Source organism: Chrysochloris asiatica, unplaced genomic scaffold (genome assembly GCF_000296735.1).
Source record: "Chrysochloris asiatica unplaced genomic scaffold, ChrAsi1.0 scaffold00125, whole genome shotgun sequence".
In the NCBI taxonomy this organism is placed as follows: domain Eukaryota; kingdom Metazoa; phylum Chordata; class Mammalia; order Afrosoricida; family Chrysochloridae; genus Chrysochloris; species Chrysochloris asiatica.
In genome coordinates this window covers 1,284,097-1,303,775 of record NW_006408643.1, presented here as the reverse complement: position 1 = coordinate 1,303,775, position 19,679 = coordinate 1,284,097, and the positions used below count along the sequence as shown (strand labels likewise).

At 50.1% G+C, this 19,679-nt stretch overlaps 2 protein-coding genes across 4 annotated transcripts in view; both read right to left on the bottom strand.

The window, feature by feature from the left end:
* HNRNPM (heterogeneous nuclear ribonucleoprotein M) overlaps positions 1-1,901 on the bottom strand; it is a 35,573-nt gene extending 33,672 nt beyond the window's left edge. Inside the window, exon 1 of one of the 3 annotated variants that reach the window (XM_006868876.1) lies at positions 1,597-1,901. In XM_006868876.1, coding sequence (XP_006868938.1) covers positions 1,597-1,709 — 113 coding nt within the window. In that variant the 5' untranslated portion in view covers positions 1,710-1,901. The remainder of the gene's footprint in view (positions 1-1,596) is intronic. The other 2 variants (XM_006868875.1, XM_006868877.1) reach the window with 2 other exon arrangements.
* Positions 1,902-8,794: 6,893 nt separating this feature from the next.
* MARCH2 (membrane-associated ring finger (C3HC4) 2, E3 ubiquitin protein ligase) overlaps positions 8,795-19,679 on the bottom strand; it is a 25,385-nt gene continuing 14,500 nt past the window's right edge. The window contains exons 3-5 of the mRNA XM_006868874.1: positions 11,785-11,980; positions 10,604-10,813; positions 8,795-8,950 (exon numbers count right to left, since the gene is read on the bottom strand). Coding sequence (XP_006868936.1) covers positions 8,795-8,950; positions 10,604-10,813; positions 11,785-11,980 — 562 coding nt within the window. The remainder of the gene's footprint in view (positions 8,951-10,603; positions 10,814-11,784; positions 11,981-19,679) is intronic.

Sequence of the window (19,679 nt, the reverse complement as noted above, 5' to 3'; positions counted from 1 at the left end):
CATCTTCTCACCTAGTGGAAAACCTCTTCCTAGTGGAAAACTCCCGACTGCCAATAGGTGAGGTTGGGAAGGAGAGGAACTTGCTCTGCGCTCCCTACCACTCCACTCACTGCAATCACTGCGGATCTTCCTCCTTGCAAGGAAGTCAGCTTTTCAGCCCTCCCCTATGGGCTTCGGAAGAGCTGCAGGATGCAAACAGTTTCTAGGGCTTGAGACTCAACGGGTCTTTCCACAAAGGCTTCTCTTAGTTTTATCTTCAGATTTTAAAATAGTCCACTGACGACTGTGCATTTGACAATTTCAGAGAATGGAAAGTTTGAAAAATAGACCCCATGTGCTATTATTTCTAAGTCAGCCTTCACCTGCAAGGGTGAAGCCGCATTCCATCCGGTGAAAACAGCACTACAGGAAGTAGGATGTAACTAAATAGCCCGTTGTGACCGCCTACATTTTCCACCTCTGGGGTTGCCTGGGAGCCTCCCAGCCCACTTGCGATGCATGCTGCCATCTGGTGGGGGCCTGTAAAACGGAGTGAACCAGCCGACCGAGGGACATGTGTGGCCCACTAATTACGTCGTGTGGCGTTGTGGGTTAACGTGCTGAACCACAAGGTCGGCGGTTCAAGCTCACTAGCCGCTCCTTGGAAATCCTATACACGGTCGCTGTATGAGTCGGAACCGACTCGACGGCACTTAACAACACAACAATTACATCGAGTCCCTGTTATCAAAAAAACGGCCTCATTTCGTTTATAATCCTTTCCAATACGGAGACCACAAGAGTTCCAACATGAGAAATTCAGAGCAGACAGTAACTCGCTGTGGAACCGTGTTCGCGCCCCGTCACGGAGCCAAGGCGCCCGGAGGGGCTAGCTGGGCAAGACCAGCACCCGGCACTTCCCGTTGGCACTTTGGGGAAGACCCCCTAACCCCTCTGGGTTTCCAAGGGTCGCACTCACTGCCCCTCGGAACCGCGGCGGGCGCCTGTCCCCGGCAGCACAGCAGCGGGCTGGGGGGCGCTTCCCTCCCAGGCTCCACCGAGACCCCCGGCGCACCTGGGGAGGCGGCGGCCGGGGACTCGGGCCCGAGCGCGGGGGGCGGGAGGGGACGCCCCGACCCGGCCTCGCGGCCCTTCCCGACCCCCCCCCCCAACACACACCGTTTACCGGGGCCGACGGCGCGCGCGCGCTCTCCCCACCCCCCACTTCACGGATCGGGAAACTGAGACCCAGCGAGAGGCGAGGATGCGTGTGGGAAGCCACGCGCCCAAGGTCACCGACCGTCCGGCGGGCTCGGACCCAGGGCCCTCCGGTTCCGAGGCCCGCGCCATCATCCTCGCGCTGGGCGGCCCGGCCTGAGGCCTGGGAGCCAAGTCGGAACCAACCTGAAAGGACCGAGGCGGTTGGGGCGCGAGGACTGGAAGTGGGAGACGAGCCGTCCGGGAGGCGCTTTCCCGACCGCCCGGCTCCCGGGTCAGCCTCGGAGGGCCTTGAGGGAAAAACCGCGCCGAGGCCGCCAACAGACCTAACGGAGCCGCCGCGAGGAGGCTACCGACCGCCCCAAGGGAGCCCGGAGCAAGGAAGAGTGGAATACTCACCCCTTGGGACCCGGAGCCCCGTTGCCGCTCGGCACACCGGACGCGCCGCTCTCCTCCTCCATTTTGGGTTCCGTCGCCGCCACCTCCGCTGCCGCTTCGACCCCTGCCGCCATTTTCTCCGCGTCTGGGCTTTGTGTGAGGGAGCGGGCTGCGCGGCGCTGCGCCTGCGCGCTCACGTGACCCTGCGCGACCAGTAACGCCTGCACGCGCCGCAGCCGACTCCCGCCTCTTCCCCTCCTGCCTTGGGCCACGCCCCTGCTCCGGGCCAAGGCTCCGCCGTGCGCAGGCGCAGATCAGCGGCTGTTATTCATTCCCGCAACTAGCTTGCTTGCATTAAGAACTTGGCTTGATCGCTGGCCCGCCCTCAAAGTCGTAAAGAGAAGCATCTCCCATCCGGTCCTAGTTCCTCCCAGCTTATTGTAGCCAGAGCTGGGGCAAACGGTCACCGAAAGCCCTGTCTTGAGAGTTTATAGAAGCTTTCACCAACAGCTAACTTGAGGCCTTCAAATCACTGCTGCTCAGGGCGACGCATGTGCGTCACAGTAGAATTGTGCTCCAGTGTTGTCAATGGCTGCTTTTTCTTCCGGGATTCTCTGGTGGCCTCAAACCTCCAATCTTTTGGTTAGCAGCCAAACGAGTTAACCATTTGCAGTCTCCAGAAAGTGTCCAAGAACATAAAGGAGTACAAGAGCAAAATATGGTTGATCCAGATAATAGGACTGGTGTGCAACGCACCAAGAATACCTAGACTGGAGATGGAGCGGCTGGGAACTCTAGACCCAGAGAGGGAGATGGGCTGAGTGCTGACGACCAGAGGGCAGGCTTGCAGGGTATACCCTTGGGTTGGCTGTTGATGCATGGAGGGGATTGTAACCATGGCAATGAAACGGTATATGATAGGATGAATGTAAAGCTAATGTTCTCCCATGTAAATAAACTATCACATAATTCACAATAAAACATTTTTAAAAAAGAATATCTAGACTGGAGCCAGCCTGTCTCCGTACTATGCTGGGAACTCATGGCTGCAGACTTTCGTCTCTCATTAAACCTATCCACCAAACACATTCCGTTAACCTGACCTGGGGTTCCTTTCTGACTGGGCTCTGGACTGTGCCCTGACCTGACCTAACTGTTTTGTGGGGAGTTCCAGCCAAGTGTCAGCTCTGTCCTCAACTCTGGGGCAGCCACATTGGCCTGGGAAAGGACAGAGGACCATCCAGAGGTTTCAGGCTGTCTTCCTCACGGAAGTGTCCCTTTGATGACTGGAACTTTAAAATGCCTTACAGAAATTCCCATCCAACCACCAAACTCTTTCTAGGCTCCCCAAGGGCAAGATTGGTTTTCCCCTGTCATTGAAAATGAGTACATCTCCTCAGGTCCTGGCAGCTCACCCACTACACCCTCCCATCTGCTTACATCTGTGTGGTGATTCTGATCCAGGTGTGACAACTCCAAGAGGAAACCAAACTGCCCTCCCGTAGACACTTCGAGACCCCATGGGTCGCTCTACAGGATTTTCAAGACTTTATGGAACAAACAATAAAGGGCTCAGCTACTAGCTAAAAGACTGGTGGTTTACACCCAGAGGGGCCTCGAAAGAAAGACCTGGCATTCTGCTCCCAAAAGGTTGGAAAACCCATGAGTCAGAGTTGACAGACCACTGATTGGTTGGTTTTCACCTTTAGCAAGCAGATTGCCAGGCATTTCTTCAAAGGCACCTTTGTGGGTTCAAACTGTCAACCATGTGGTTAGTAGTTAAGCACTTAGCCAAAGATCCTTGGGAACGAAGCACTACCCAGTCCTGTGCCATCTGCACAATTGCTGCTAAGCTTGAGCCTACTGTTGCTGCCACTGTGCCAATCCATCTCCTTGGAGACCTCTCTCTTTTTCACTGTCCCTCCACTTTACCAAGCATGATGTCCTTCTCCAGGGACTGGTCCCTCCTGATAATATGTCCAAAGTATGATCATTCTGGCTTCCAAGGAGCATTCTGGCTGTACTTCTTCTAACACAAATTAGTTTGTTCTTTTTGGCAGTCTGTGGTACTTTTAAATATTGTCCTACAACAATATAGCACAATGCATCAATTCTTCTACAGTCTTCCTTATTCACTGGCTAACTTTCATATGCATATGAGGTTATTGTAAATACCCGGGCTTGAGTCAGGCCTTAGTCCTCAAACTGACAGCTTTGCTTTTGAACACTTTAAAGAGGTCTTGTGCAGCAGATTTGCCTACTGTAGTGGTTACGACTCGGGCTGCGAACCTTAAGGTCAGCGGTTCGAAACTACCAGCCGCTCCGTGGGAGAAAGATGAGGCTTTCTACTCCCGTAAGGACTTACACCCTCAGAAACCCTATACAGGGTCGCTATGGGTCGGAACCGACTCGAAGGCACTTAACAACAACAATATGTCATTTGATTTCTTGACTGCTGCTTCCATGAGTGTTGATGGTGGACAGAGCAAAATGAAGTCTTTGACAACTTTTATCTTTTTTCCATCTATCTTGATGTTATTTATTGGTCCAGTGGTCAGGATTTTTGTTTTCTTTACCTTGAGGTGCAACCCATTCGGAAGGCTGTGCTCTTTGATCTCCATCAGTAAGTATTTTAAGTCCTCCTCACTTTCAGCAAGCAAGGTTGTATCATTTGCATATCAAAGGTAGTTCAAGAGTTGCCCTCCAATCTTGAAGCCACATTCTTCTTCATATAATTTAGCTTCTCTTGCTCAGCATACAGATTGAATAAAGATGGTGAAAGAATAGAACCCTGGTGCATACCTTTCCTGATTTTAAACCATTCAGTGTTCCCTTATTCTGTTGGAATGCTAGGCCCAGAGAATAAATCCAGTAACCCAGCTAGACAAGGAAGATAGATCCTACCTTCTCTTCCAGCTCTTCTCCCACTAAATTCACCTGGCTCACAGAATTAATTCTCTTCATCCTTCTGAAGTCGCTACTGAAATCTCCTGTCCACACTAATCCTTCCTTCGGTCTCTAGTTTACATCCCATCCCCTGGATGTGACAGTCCCTTCCTGTAAAGATTTACAAACTTAGAAACTCTATAGGGAACTCTACAGGTCCCTATGAGTCAGAATGTTTTGTTGTTGTTGTTAAGAGCTCCGTGGAGTCAGTTTCAACTCATAGAGACTCTGCACAGGGTTTCCAGGAGCAGCTGGGATGTACTCAAGGACAATATACTAGAACTTTCCTAGACTAGAAGGGCCCTTGGGGCTGAAAGAGCCTCATCCAACTCCAAGTTCCCAGCAGTCAGGATCAGAGGGAGGAGACCGACAGCAAAGCAGCAGGAATCCAGAGTCACCTCTGATCCCATCTCCCTAATGGCTGAAGAGAAGGAAGAAATCCAGGCAGACACAAACCCCTTCCAGGCTGGGTTCACACACTCTGGTCAAGTAAACCCAGAGCTGCCTAGGTCCCCCATTCCTGGCATGGCGCTGTGGGATTAAAGTGGTGGTGGTGGTGGTGATGTGCCGAGGAGTCGGTTTCAACTCATAGCGACCCTGCACAGGGTTTCCCAGGCTGTAAATCTTTATGGGAGCAGAAAGCCTCTTCTTTTTCCTTCGGAACAGCTGGTAGTTTTGAACTGCTGATCTTCACAAATTTGGTTTGAACTACAAGGTTGGTGGTTCAAATTCGGGGCTGAGAAATCAGTTCTGACTCATAGCAACCCTGTCCAGGTTTCTGAGACTGTAAATCTCTGGAGTCCTGGTGTGGTACTGTAGGATAGGCACTGAACGGCAAGGTCAGCAGCTCAAACTCACCAGCCGCTGCTCGGAAACCCTATATACAAGGTCACTATGAGTTGGAACCGACTCGATGGCACTTAACAACAACTGGTTAAGGTGGGAAGAAAGGCCTGAAGGTCTGTTTCTATCAAGATTACCAGCCAAGAAAATGTCATGGAGCATTTGTACTGTCGCAAAAGTTCGCTGCCCACTAAAAAACCCACTGCCAACAAGTCGATTCCGACTCATAGAGACCTTGTATAGAGTTTCCAAGACTAGCTTTTTACAGGAGCAGAAACCATCTTTCTCCATAGAGAGACTGCTGGGTTTGAACTGTTGGCCTTGCAGTTAGCAGTCTAGTATTTATCCTACAGCGCCAGGGGTCACAAGATCACCAAGAGTCAAAATTGACTGGCTCAGTGAGAACTGGTTTGCTTTTGCTTCTGAACTTTACTTAAAGAAAGGTTCGTGGGTGTTGCAAATGGTTACGCATTCAAGTACTTCTAAAAGGCTGGTAGTTCAACCCCACCAGAGGTACCTCAGAAGGAAGGTCTGGCTGCTTCTGTGTGGTGTGGTGTTGTAAAGTGCCATTGAGTCAGTTCTGACTCAGAGTGACCCTGTATATGGTTTCCAAGGAGCAGCTGGTGGGTTTGAACTGCCAGCCTTGTGGTTAACAGGCCAGTGCTTATCCTACAGCGCCACATCAGAGCTCTTGTGTGGTGTGTGCCATCAAATCAGTTCTGACTCATAGTGACACTGTTTAGGTTTCCAAGTAGCAGCTGGTGAGTTTGAACCGCCAGCCTTGAAGTTCAAAGGATCTTGGCGGTTCAGAGCTTATCCTACAGTGAGTGCCGCATAAAGACAGCCTTGTTGTTGTTAAGTGCCGTGAAGTCGGTTCCGACTCATAATGACCTAGTACAGAGTTTCCAAGGCTGTAAATCTTTACGGGTGGAGAAAGCCTCATCTTTCTCCCACAGAACAGCTGGTAGTTTCGAACTGATGACCCTGAGGTGAGCAGCCTGATTCGTAACTACTATGCTACCACAGCTACAGCCTAGCCTAGTAGAAAGTAAGAGAATTTTGCAGGGCCTTGTTCTGGAACCTCTTAAAGTCCTCTACAAGCCCACTGGCTCCAAGGCTGCCCAGAGGGGAGAGGGGTGCTGGCCTGTAGTTTCTGCCTGGCCCTGCCCACCTCTCGGCCCCAGTCATGTGACCGGCCCTGCCCAGCTGCTCTGATGACTTGCCCAGCAGGTTCCAACCTCCAGGCTTTAGCCCTTCACTGTTCTCTCCACACTTATTTCCTCTCCATTCCTGTGGCCCTGCTGAATTCCTCCCACCCTCCCAGTCTTGGGCAGGAAGGGGTTTTCTTTCTCTGGGAGTGTGCTATGAGCTATGTTCCAGGTTGGGATTCATGCATAAAACACCAGAACAGCGCTCAAAAGACACAGAGCTGCACAACAAGGGGCTTGAGTCCCCAGGACACAGAAACTGATGGAGCACCAGCCAGCCTTTGGTTGTATTGTGGACAGAAGGGGAGGGTGGTCACCATGCAGACGTGGCAACAAGGAAAAACAACAAATTAGAACAAATAGAAAGACATCTGGCAATGCTAACAACCAGAGCACGGGTAGGTCCTTTGGGGAGAGTGAGGTGGTGTGATTGGGGAGGGCTAGCCAGGAGGCCACAGTTGTAACGACCTGTTTTTCTATTCTTAGAGGAGAACGGGTTTATTAAAATCACAGTGAAACACCATAAAAATAAAACAAAACAGGAACAACCGACAACAAAAACAAAACAGGTCAACGGAATGGGCCACAGGCCACATCACTGCATCCGTCAGAGCTGTGTGATCTTGGATGAGTGACTCTACCTCTCTGAGCTCATCTGCAAATGGCGTTAACACCAGAATTCACCTACGGGGCTGCTGTGAGCACTCAATGTAGGCCCCATGGGTGTCAAAACCCGAGAACAGAATGCACAGAAAAACACTCCGGAAGAAGGGACTGTCCTGAGTATGACCGCTTTCTGCTTCTTCCCTTAGTGTTGTGCAGGTTGGGAGGGGTGCGGGGGGCGGTGGCGGGGCCGATGCAGACCTTGGATCAAACTCCCCCCCTTGCCCCCTCATTTTCCTACAGCTGTGGGACTTTAGAAACAGGAGTCTCTGCTCGGGTCTTAGTCTTCTCATCTATAAAATGGGAGTAATACTCATTCCTCACCTGTCCAGGGTGGTTGTGAGTCACAGGAACATTGCCCAGGAAGACTCAGAACAGGGCATATCCATGGTGGTTGTGATGGGGGGAGATGTTACTGCCCTTAGTGGTATCTGAAACGTCAAACCAAACCAAACTCCCTGCCAAACACGATTCCGACTCATAGTCACCCTACAGAGGGTGTCTCAAACTGTCAGTCTCCACGGGTGTGCACAGCCTCATCTTTCTCCTGTGGTGTGTCCGGTAGATTTCAATGACCGACCTTGCAGCTAGCAGCCCAATACCTCACACATACTGCCACCAAGGGCTCATTTGTTGTTGTTGTTGTTGTTGTTAAGTGCCATCAAGGAGTTGCTGCTAAGTTCAAACCACTGACCTTGCGGGCCAGTGCTTTAGGCCCACAGTGCCACACATATCAGGGGACTTCAACCAGTTTGTGGGATAAAAAGAGAATGGAATTTTTCCGGGAATTTTTTTGAAGTCCATTGCTGTTCTTTCTCAAGTGTATCTATGTAACGGTGTATCAATGAATTCGAGGATCACTGTAACTCAGCATTCAGCTGCTAACCAAAAGGTTGGCAGTTCAAACCCGTCCTATGGCTCTGTGGGGAGCCAGGCCTGCTGATCCGCTCCCATGATGGTTACAGCCAAAGAAGCCCCATGCGGCAGTTGGAAAGGACCCCAACGGCACCCCACACCACCACCTGCTCGTCACTGGAAGGCTCAGCTGTTGCTGCTGCTTCCTGTGGTCTCTACCAGACCCCTCACACCCAGCAGAGGGATAACATCACTGACAAGGCAAGGCTGAGCAGGGGCTCCCTTTATTCATTCAGGGTGGGCTTGGGAGAAACAGTGCAACTTTATAAAGTCCAGGACGCCGGGGAAGCAAGTCTGCCAGAGGCAGAAAAGCGCAAGGGTTTCCGGAACTTTCCAGGGTGGGAGAGAGGGGGGCGCTGCCCCCTCAACATACCAGTCATGGCTGCTGGCGTGGAAAAGGGCCAAGTGGACCCAGGATGAGATCGGGGTGCTCGCTCTGTGAGACGCTTGGAGCCTTATTCACCTGTCCTTGTCACAGATGACAGTGTGCAAACCCCTGGACACGGAGTTACACGCCGTCCACCAAGAGGCTCCGCTTGGCCTCTCTTGGCCTAAGAAGCATTCTGCCGTGCGGGATGGGACGGGTGTTGGGCCTCCAGCCCCAGTGTGTCTGGTCTTTCTTCTGTGGACCCCCAGTCAAGGCATCACACAGGAGTCTCGGCAGCCACCTTCTTCAGGAGCCCAGCGGAGAGCGGGGAGTGCTGACCCTCCAGGCCCTCTGCGTCATGGAGCCTCAGGCGGACTTTCTGATTGGTCCTTCTCCACTCGGAGTACAGCTGGCAATGGTAGCGGAAGGAGACCTGTGGGGCAGTGGAAAAGTGGGAGGTGAAGGCCATCTAGCCTCCGCCCCCACTGGAGGAGGACAGGAACCCGGGGCACTGGCCTAGGCCCAAACAGGCTGGACTCTGCACAACCCCCGCCTCCCCACCAGCACCAAGGCCTGCCAAGGCGAGGTGGGGTCTGTGGCAGGGAGCAAGCAGTACTCTGGCTTTCTCTCCTCATCCACACCATTGCTCCTCTGCAAGGGTGGAAGGGAAAGGAAATAGTCCCGATCCAGGAAAACCAAGAAACATTTGCACAGGTGCCCAATGTACTGTTCACTGTGGCAGAGATAATGTAGGAATGGAAAAAAAAAACCATTGGAAAGAATGCCAATGTCCATCCAAAGAGACTGCTTCCACAGATGGTGCAGTCACAAAGGACACCACTAAGCGCACTTCGGACACCCACACATTCTCAACGGGGTGTCAAAATGTGGGTAGAAAAAGTTCATTAACTTTTCATTCCATTTTTCCATGAACTTTTGGAAGCCCCCTCGTATGTCCATATATGTGCGTGTCAGTGGGGCGGCTGGGGTGGGGGGGATGTATGGTGGGTGAGATGTTGAGTTGGTTTTGGCTCGCAGTGACCCTTGTTTCGGGTCTCAGAGGCTATAAATCTTTACGGGAGCAAAAAGTCTCATCTGTCTCCCGAGGAGCAGCCAGTGGATTTGAACTGTGAACTTTGCAGCTCAGCTTGTAACCCACTATGCCACTCCGGCTCCTTATGTCTGTGGATACCAAAAACAAAGACTCTGAAGTGGGATGGGGTCAGGGGGTACAGGCACAGCTGGTTTTATTGTGCCTCCCCGCTTCACTACACAGCACACACAGCATGCTTTTCACAAATGCATCCTTTCCCCAGCAGCTGGGGCTCCCTTCAGGTCTGTGACACACTGTGGTCATCCTCACTACACTCCAGAGGGTTTCAGCATGCTACTGCCCACTTCATGACTTTCCTAGGCACTGGGAAACCCAGACACCTCCAGGCATTCGCTGACCGTGGTCTTGGCTTGATTTTGGTGGTCTGCAGCCGAGCTCATACGATCTCTGAGGTCTACCGGTATCATACCTGTGCAGTCTCTGCCAGCACTGTGAGCTGTCCCCATGAATGATCAAACTCACAGGGGCAAGGGAGCCAGCAGGTCCCAAAGCTGGGGTGTCATGTGCACCCCACTTGCGGCTGGCATCTGCCATGTGCTGGAGAAGGGCATGCCTCTGCTTTGAGAGCTCTGACTCAGCTCCAGAGATGAGGGTCCGAGCGTGCCAGGGTGCAGCATGGTGGGACGGAGGGGTGGCGATGTGAGGGCGGGGTTACTTTCCCACATCTGAAGAGCCAGATGCACGCTGGTCCTTACTGGGCACACTCCTTCCCTCCCCCACCATCCCCAGCCTTGATAAACTCCCAGGTGGGTGGGGAGACCTGCACACAGGCCTGTCCCCAGAAACCTGAGCCTTTGTAAGGCTTAGAACCTGAGCCCCAAGAAAGCCTGGGGTGAGCTCAGGGCATGGCCCTCACACGTCCTGGCCCCAGTGTCCACTCAGGGCCATAAATAAACGCAGGCAGGTAGGCAGGCACGCACACACAGGCGGGCGGCTTGGAACCGGAGCCCCCAGAACCAATTGGCCACTCACCAGAGTCCAGAGAACGTAGATGGTGAAGAGGGCAATGGTGAGGGCGATGAGCCCCACAGCCTCCAGCCGGCTGTGAAGCCGTAGGTGGTCCTGAGCCCCCCGCAGGCACAGCCAGCCCGAGATGGCAGCCAGCGGCGTGATGAACAGGAAACACACCATGTCACAACACAAAGTTCGCTTCTCCGTCCGGGGACCTGGGTCCTTCAGCCACTAGACAAGGAGAAGTGCTGCTGAGGGGCGTCTCCCTGCTACCCCTAACAGGTGGCTGTGAAGAGCACTGGGGGACACACCCCGCCTGGGCACCTCGCTTCCTCTCCCTCACTCTGGGCCTCAGTCTGTCCTCTCACTCCAGTATTTGATGAGTCTGCAATGGACCAGGTCCTGCTAGATGCTGCTGTGAATGGGCTAAAAGGGTCCCTGCCTTCTGGTAGAAATGGGTGAGCTTTTGGAGAGGAGCCAGGTTTGCTGAGGAGATGACCAGGAGGAGCCTTATGAAGGAGGGGACGTGGTATTCTATCTGCAGGAACAGCAAGTGCAAAGGCCCTGAGGTGGAAGGGAGCCAGACCTGGAGTGTGGGGGGAAGTGGTGGGTGCCCAGTGGGAAGGCTTGGGGACAAGGGCTACATCTTGCTCCTGAAGCCTCCAGGCTGGGACCTGACCACCGGAGCACACCTCTTAGCCCCCCTGTGCCAGGCTGGCAGTAGGGGCTCACTGGGGACTTTTTCTTCCCTGACTGGTGGTACAGCCAAGTGCAAGTCCTGTTGGGGACCAGAGTCACCCATCACACTCAGGCCTCACCCCCACCCAGCCCTGGTGCGCCTTCAAGAGCACTCAAACATCTCCCAGCCTCCGGGCCTCTGTATGTACCCGGGCCAGGGCTGCCCTTCCGGGGTTCTCTGAAAGACTGGCTCCTTCCCACCCTTCAGTTGAGCCCCCAAGTTAATTCACCATAAGCAGATGTCCTCCCCGCTCGCATTTCCCTCAAAATACAACCGCGCATGGCCACCAAGTGCCCCAGGCCTTTGACTTGGCTACGGAGTCCACGAGCAGCAGCTCCAGCTGTCTGGTTGTTGGTGGACCACCCAAGTCAGCAGGATCCCTGAGGGGGAGTAGGGAGAGGGCTTCCCCCCACCCCCAGGAGCCCCCAAGCCTGTGTGCCTTCCCTCTGCCCACTCCGTGTACCTCGGTGAGGGGCCGCGGCCGTTTCTCCACCACAAACTCCGTGTGGCATAGTTCACAGTAGCTGGTGTTGGACGAGGACAGCCACCTCTCCAGGCAGCTCTTGTGCACGGCGCCCAGCGTGCCGGTGCAGCCGCACGGAGACAGCAAGCTCTCCCCATTGGCTCCCTCATGGCAGATCCGGCAGAAGGGACCATCGCTAAACACAAGAGACAGGACTCGTGAGCAGTGACTGGGTTTCCTGCCCATACCTGCACTGCTTCATGGCTTCCACAAGGCAGATTCCTACTCATCCTGCAATGCCCAACTCCAAATGTCCTCTCCCTTGGGAAGCCTTCCAAGATTCCCATAGATGGAGTGATGAGTTTCCTCCCCAGGGCTCTTGTGGCACTTTTTAAAAAGGCCCTTGCCAAGAACACAGGAGGCAGCTTTAAAAAAGTTTGTGGAAAAGTTCCATGATCTTTTCATTCCATTTTCCCTCAAACGTTTGAAGATTCCTCCTATGTAGTAGCTGCCTGCCTAGCATCCACTACCCCCCTTTGCCAGCTAATACCACCCTGAATGTCCTGGGTGACCACCCCACCCCCAACTCTTGGTCATCAAAACTAGGGCAGGCCTGGAGACGCCCCTGATGATCTCAGGCCTGGCCAATCAGAGCAGTACACACCCTGGTCTCAGGGAGGGCAAAGGTGATGCAATCAGAGCCACTGGGAATCAAGTCCTGAAATGTTCCCCCACACCAGCACTGCAGGCTGCTGGCAGGGAGGTCTGTGAGTCTGAGCTCCAGCAATCACCTGTGAACAGCGCCATCCCAGAGGAGAGCAGAGGACATTATTGGAGGCCTTGGATCTAGCCACACCTGAAGGTGGCCCTGCCTGAGAGCCCACAGGCCCCCCTGCCCTGGCCAGGGGCCCAGAAACCCAGAAAGCTTCTGCAGAAAGCCTCCCAGAGAGCTTGTCTCTAGGCCGCTGGGTCCTCCCTCAGGCCCAGAGGCCACATAGCACATATGAGTCATTGTTTTCCAGAAGTTTCTGTCCAGAACTTGGACTTAAGAAAAAACACAAAGGAGGCCGTGCAGGACAGCTGTTTTCTAGATAATGCTAGCTTCTGTTTCCTCTCCATCTCTGTTTCCTAGCTGCTGAAAAACCAAAGGACGCTGGGAGCAGCCTCCTCAGAGCTGCCTGCCCCTCAGGGAAGCTGCTGTTCGTTCCCCCTCTGTCAAGGGTCTGTCCTGAAGCTCCATTCTGACCCCACCAATTAGTAGCCCCCTCATTGCTTCCCCCCAAATAACAATGCGAGCAGAAAAGGTGCCCCTGCTCTGGGGGGGCATGGCAACAGAAACCCTGAGGAAGGGCCCCCTGAGCTTGGAGTCAGGCCTAGGAAACCCTTGAAAATCCTGGGGAGCAGGAAGAAATGCCACTGACAGGTGAACCAGAAGCCCACCTGGCTGCTAGGCCAGCGTCTCTACCTCATGGTGCCCCCGTGTGTATGAGAGGAGAACCGTGCACCCTGGCAGACCTCAGCTGTGACCTTCTGGAAACAGGTTACCACGTCTTAGTTCTGGGTCATCTCTGGGCTCCCCATCAAATGTCTACCTCGTCTCAGCCAAGTTGAGGGTCACCTATAGTGGACAGGTTCCAGAAGAACTTCCAGACAAAGAGAGACTAGGAAGGAGGACCTGGCGGCTGACTCCCCAGAGAACTGGCCAGTGAAAACGTCATCAACAGCAGTGGGCCGGTGTCTGGACAATGGTGCTGGGAAATGAACCCCTCGGGCTAAACGGCATCCTATGTTGACTGGGGATGAGCTGGCGCCTCAAAAGGAGTTGCCCTTAATGATGTAGATGGAGTAAAGCTCTTAGGGCCTACATTTGCTCCTGTGCCATGACTGAAAATAAGAAAACACAGCTGCAAGCATCCATCCACTAACAACCAGAACGTGAACGTACGAAGCATGAGTGGAGGAAAATAGGAAGTTGTCAAAAATGAAATGAAATACATAAAGATTCACCAGCTGCTCCTTGGAAAGCCTACACTACAGAGTCGCTATGGGTCGGAATCAACTCGACAGCCCTTAACAACAACAACAGCGAGTTGAAACGGACTGGTATTGGCTACTTTGAATCAGACCAACATATGTCTATGATAAACTGAAGAGGAATAGCATTGCATTCATGCTCAAAAAGAGCATTTCAAAATCTATGTTCAAGTACAATGCTGTCTATAATAGTATCTGTTTGCCTACAAGAAAGACCAGTAAATACCACTATTATTCAAATTTACACACCAACCACTAAACCCAGAGATGAAGAAATTGAAGATTTCTACCAACTTCTACTAGGAGCTCTGGTAGCGTAGTGGTTACAAATCGGGCTGCAAACCTTAAGGTCAGCAGTTCAAAACTACCAGCTGTTGAGGGTTGGAAATCTAAAGGTGGACATTTTGTAGCAAGGAGGGGAGCGATTAACTTTTCAGTCTAGGAGCGGAGGACCCTGGGACCATCAATGGAGAAGAGCGTAGAGCGGGATCCTACCCAGAGAGGCAGTGAGGCCTGAGATGGAGGCAGAGAAGATGACATGAAAAGATGGAGTAGCTGGGGACTTGGGATCCAGAGAGGGAATGGGGCTGAGGACTGGAGGGGTGGGAGAGGCAGGCTTGCAGGTTACACCCTTTGGTTGGGTGAGGGTAACTATACCAATTAAGTGATGTATGATAGAATGAATGTAAAACTAATGTTCTCCCATGTAGACTGTCACACAATTCACAATAAAACATTTATTTAATTAAAAAATAAATAAATAAAATAAAAAGCTAAAGTGAATAGAGAGAAGTACTGTTAACTGACAGTACATGGAGAGGATTATAATCATTGTAATAAAACAAGGTATATGATTCGTTGAATGTAAAACTGATGATATGCCATGTAAACTTTCACTCAATCCACAATAAAAACCTTACATAATAATAATAATAATAAAAACTACCAGCTGTTCCGTGAGAGAAAGATGAGGCTTTCTGCTCCAGTAAAGATTTACAGCCTTGGAAACCCTGTACAGGGTCGCTATGAGTTGGAACCAACTCCACGGCACAGAACCACCACCAACAACAACTTCTACAGTCTGAAAATTGATGAGGCACACTATTCAAGATGCATTAATAATTACTGGGGATTGGAATGTGAAAGTTGCAAATAAAGAGGAAGGACTGACAGTTTAAAATTATGGCCTTGGTGACAAGAACGATGATGGAGATCAGAGAATTGAATTTACAAGACCAGTGACTTACTTTTTTCAACAAAATAACCAGTGACCATACTCAAGGACCTTACCAGATGGAAGACACGGGAACCAAATTAACTAAATCTGTGGGAAGAGGCAGTGGGGAAGCTCCATATCACCAGTCAGAACAAGACCAGGGGCAGAGACTGCAGAACAGATCATCAACTGCAATTTCAAGCTGAAGCTGAAGAAAATGAACACAAGTCCACTAGAACCGAATTATGACCCTGAGTCTATCTCACTTGAATTAGGGGTCATCTCAAGAAGAAATGTGAAAAATTGAACACTTCTGACCAAAGACCAGATGAGTTGTGGGGTGACATCAAGAGCATCCTACATGAAGAAATGAAGTCATTAAAAAGACAGGAAAGGAGTACAAGAGCAAAATGGATGTCAGAAGAGGCTCTGAAGCGTGCTCTTGAACGCAAACTACAGCAAATGGAAGAAATGGTGAAGTAAAACTGCTCAACAGAAGATTTCGAAGGGTGGCACCAAAAGACAAAGAAAGGGATTATAATCAAATGGATTTAAAATACCAAAAGGGAAAAGCATGCTCAGCATTCTCAAGCTGAAAAGATGAAGAAAAAGTCAATCCGCAAATTGCAATATTGAAGGATTCTATGGGCAAAATTTTAAGCAATGCAGGAAGCATCAAAAGAAGATGGGTGCAGAAAGCTTGTAAATCCATCTTCTGCTTATAACATGGGGCTACTACATGCCCAGTGAAGGAGGCTTCTGGCGGAGCCTGTGCATCACATAAGACTACAGGTGGAATCCTGAACAGCATCCAGAATCTTCAGAGGTGCGAAATTTCCACTTGAAAGAACCGGCAGACCAGCCTGGAATGGCTAGAAGAACAGAAGATACTTCCTGAAAGAAAGACCGACAGGAAAAATACAAAACAATATAGGTAGACCAACTGATTACTACAAGAACAAGCAAGTTGCTCGTCCAGGAAACATCAAGGCAAGTGGTGGGGTCCCCTCAGAGCAAACCCTCTTCCAAGACTAAGACTCAATGGGAATACACGCTCTGATTGGTGACCACTTTCATCACCGATAAGGGGAAGTGAGGGAAAAACAGCAATGAAGCTACGAGCTAAGCCCTACAATGTTCTATAGACTCCTGTGACCCTGGTTACCCAGCAGTGTGACAAGACCTGGGGACTCTTGAGCCCAGAGTCAGTGACATAGCCACAGAGGACTAGAGTGGAGAGTGAAGCATCCAGCTGATAAGAAGAGAGGGCATATGCACAAGAACACCCACACTTGCAGATAATACCCACTTGACCTGGCTTCAATGACTGGATGATCAGAGCTCAACTAGAAGAAGAAAGAAGAGGAAAAAAAGAGCAATCTGATACAATTTGATGAACTTGACCTACACCTATGGATGCAGTAGCTCAAAAGAGGGGACAAATCCTTACAGCAAGGATCATTCCCACCCCCTCCATACACAGAGTGGACAGGGATGGACAACTTGGACATTGGCTACCCAAAGTGAGGGGGCTACAAAGGCAAGAAGTGACTGGCTTACAAGCTTCCAACAGGGAACCTAGATTCAGAGGGTGTGGAGGAAGGTAGAATCTCCACTGAGTAGTATCCAATCTGTCTAGGCGGGGCTGATGAAAGGAACTGTGGATAGGTCTCTTGTGATACAATAGTGAATAACTGTTATCAGGACTGATTGTGAGGGTTGGAAATGTAAGGGTTTTGTAGCAAGAAGGGGAGTAATTAACTTTGCAGTCTAGGAGCGGAGGTCCCTGGGACCATCAAGGGAGAAGAGCAGAGAGCGGGACCCTACCCAGAGAAGCAGTGATGCCTGAGATGGAGGCAAAGACGATGACATGGAGAGATGGAGCTGTTGGGGACTTTAGACACAGAGAGGGAGAGGGGCTGTGTGCTGATGACCTGGGGGCAGGCTTGCGGGGTATACCCTTTGGTTGGTTGATGATGTATGGAGGGGATTGTAACCATGGCAATGAAACAAAATATGATAGGATGAATGTAAAGCTAATGTTCTCCCATGTAAACTATCACATAATTCAAAATAAACCATTAAAAAAAAAAAAGAAGATGAGTAGCTCTCTCCATGATGTGATCCCATACTCAGAAAATCCCAAAGACTCAGCAAGAACATTTCTGGAACTCACCCACAAAGTGGCGGGGCACAAGACCAATCCACAAAAATCAGTTGGATTCCTTTCTACTAATAAAGAGACTTCAGAAAAGGAAACCAGGAAAACAATTCCATTTACAATCGCCACCCAAAAGATGAAGCTGTTGTTAAGTGCTGTCGAGTCAGTTCCGACCCCTAGCAACTCTGTATAGGGTTTCCGAGGCATGACTGGTGAGCTTGAACCACCGACTTTGCAGTTCAAACGGCTTTGCAGTCTAGCGCATTAACCCACAGCGCCACCCCAGGACTCCAAAAGATGAATAAACCTACCCAGAGAAACAAAGATCATGACAAAGAAAACTACAGAACACTTCCACAAGAGGTCTACAAAAATGGAAATCAACAACGACAACAACAACAAAATGGAAATAATATACCAGGCTTGTGGATAGGAAGACTTTAACACTGTGAAAATGCCAACACTACCCAAAGCAATCTTTAGATATAATGAGTCCCATTCTAGATCCCAACATCATTTTAAAAGAGATGAAAAAAACTAGTCACTAACTTTATGTGAAAATCAAAGTATTTATAAAGAAGAATACAGTAGGAAGCTTCTCACCCTCTGATCAAACCTAGTACATAACCACAGCAGTCAACACAGCCTGGTATTGGCACAACGCAGGACACAGCCACGAAGGGAAAGGAATCAAGAGTCCAAAAGCAAAGTAATCCACTTGTGCTCAGCTGTTCTTTGTTGTGGTTTTTCGGTGCCATCAAGCTGGTACCTCCACTCACAGTGACCCTATGTGCAACAGAATGAAACACTGCCCGGTCCTGCGCCAAACTCACAATCATTGCTACGTTTGAGCACATTGATGCTGCCACTATGCCAAATCATCTGGTTGGGGGTCTTCCGCTTTTTCTCTGACCCTCTACTTTACCAAAGATGATGTCCTTCCTCCAGAGACTGGTTCCTCCTGACAATATGTCCAAAGTATGAGAGATGAAGTCTGGCCATCCTGGCTTCCAAGGAGCATCTGGATGCATTTCTCCCAACACAGATTTGTTTGTTCTTTTGGCAGTCCATGGGATTTTCAATATTCTCCTCCAACACCATAACTCAAATGCATCAATTCTTCTATGGACTTCCTTATTCACTATCCAACTTTCACATGCATATGAGGTTACTGAAAATACCATGGCTTGGTCAGGCGCACCTTAGCCTTCAAACTGACATCTCTGCTTGCTTTTGAACACTGTAAAGAGGTCTTGTATAACAGATTTGCCTAATGCAATACATAGTTTGATTTTCTGACTGCTCCTTCCATGAGTGTTGATGGTTGATCTGAGCAAAATGAAATTTTTGACAACTTCAATCTTTTCTCCATTTATATGGATGTTGTTTATTGGTCCAGTGGTGAGGATTTTCATTTTCTTTACATTGAGGTGCCAGCCATACGGAAGGCTGTGGTCTTTGATCTTCATCAGTATTTTAAGTCTTCTCCACTTTCAGCAAGCAAAGGAGCTCTGGTAGCGTAGTGATTACGAATCAGGCTGTTAACCTCAAGGTCAGCAGTTCGAAACTACCAGCTGTTCTGTGGGAGAAAGATGAGGCTTTCTGCTTCCGTATTGTAATGATTTACAGTCTTGGAAACCCTGTACCAGGTCACTATATGAGTCAGAACTGACTCCACAGCACATAACAACAACAACTTTCAGCAAGCAACGTTGCATCATCTGCATATTGCAGGTTGTTAATAAGTCTTCCTTCAATCCTGAGGCCACATTTCTCTTCATATAATCTGGCTTCTCGGATTATGTGCTCAGCATACAGACTGAATAAGTATGGTGAAAGAATACAACCCTGGCTCACACCTTTCCTAATTTTAAACCATTCAGTGTTTCCTTGTTCTGTACAGGGCCCTCATTAGCACAATAAAGTGTTCTGGAATACTCATTCTCCACAACGCGTCAGAATCCACACACCTGAAAGCCTCTGCATAGTCAATAAAGCACAGGTAAACATCTTTCTGGTATGTATCTCTGCTTTCAGCCAAGTTCCATCTGACGTCAACAATGATATCCCTCATTCCACGTCATCTTGTGAATCTGGCTTGAACCTCTTGGGAATGGGCTGATCTTCTACAAAGGGTCAAAACACATTAAATAGGGAAGACGGTCTCTTCCACAAAGGATGCTGGCAAAACTGGACACCCATATCTCACAAATGAAGTCAATACAGATTAAAGACCTACAATGCAAAACTTATAATTATAAAGATTACCAATGAAAAAATAGGACAAACTTAGGACAATCTCTGATCTGTGGCATAAATATACTACCAAACATAACTGAAAACAGACAAAAAAACAAAAAATAAAATAGATGAGTGTTGTTGTTGTTATGTGCCGTGGAGTCAGTTCCGACTCATAGCAACCCTGTACAGGGTTTCCCAAGGCTGTAAACCTTTACGGGAGCAGAAAGCCTCATCTTTCTCCCA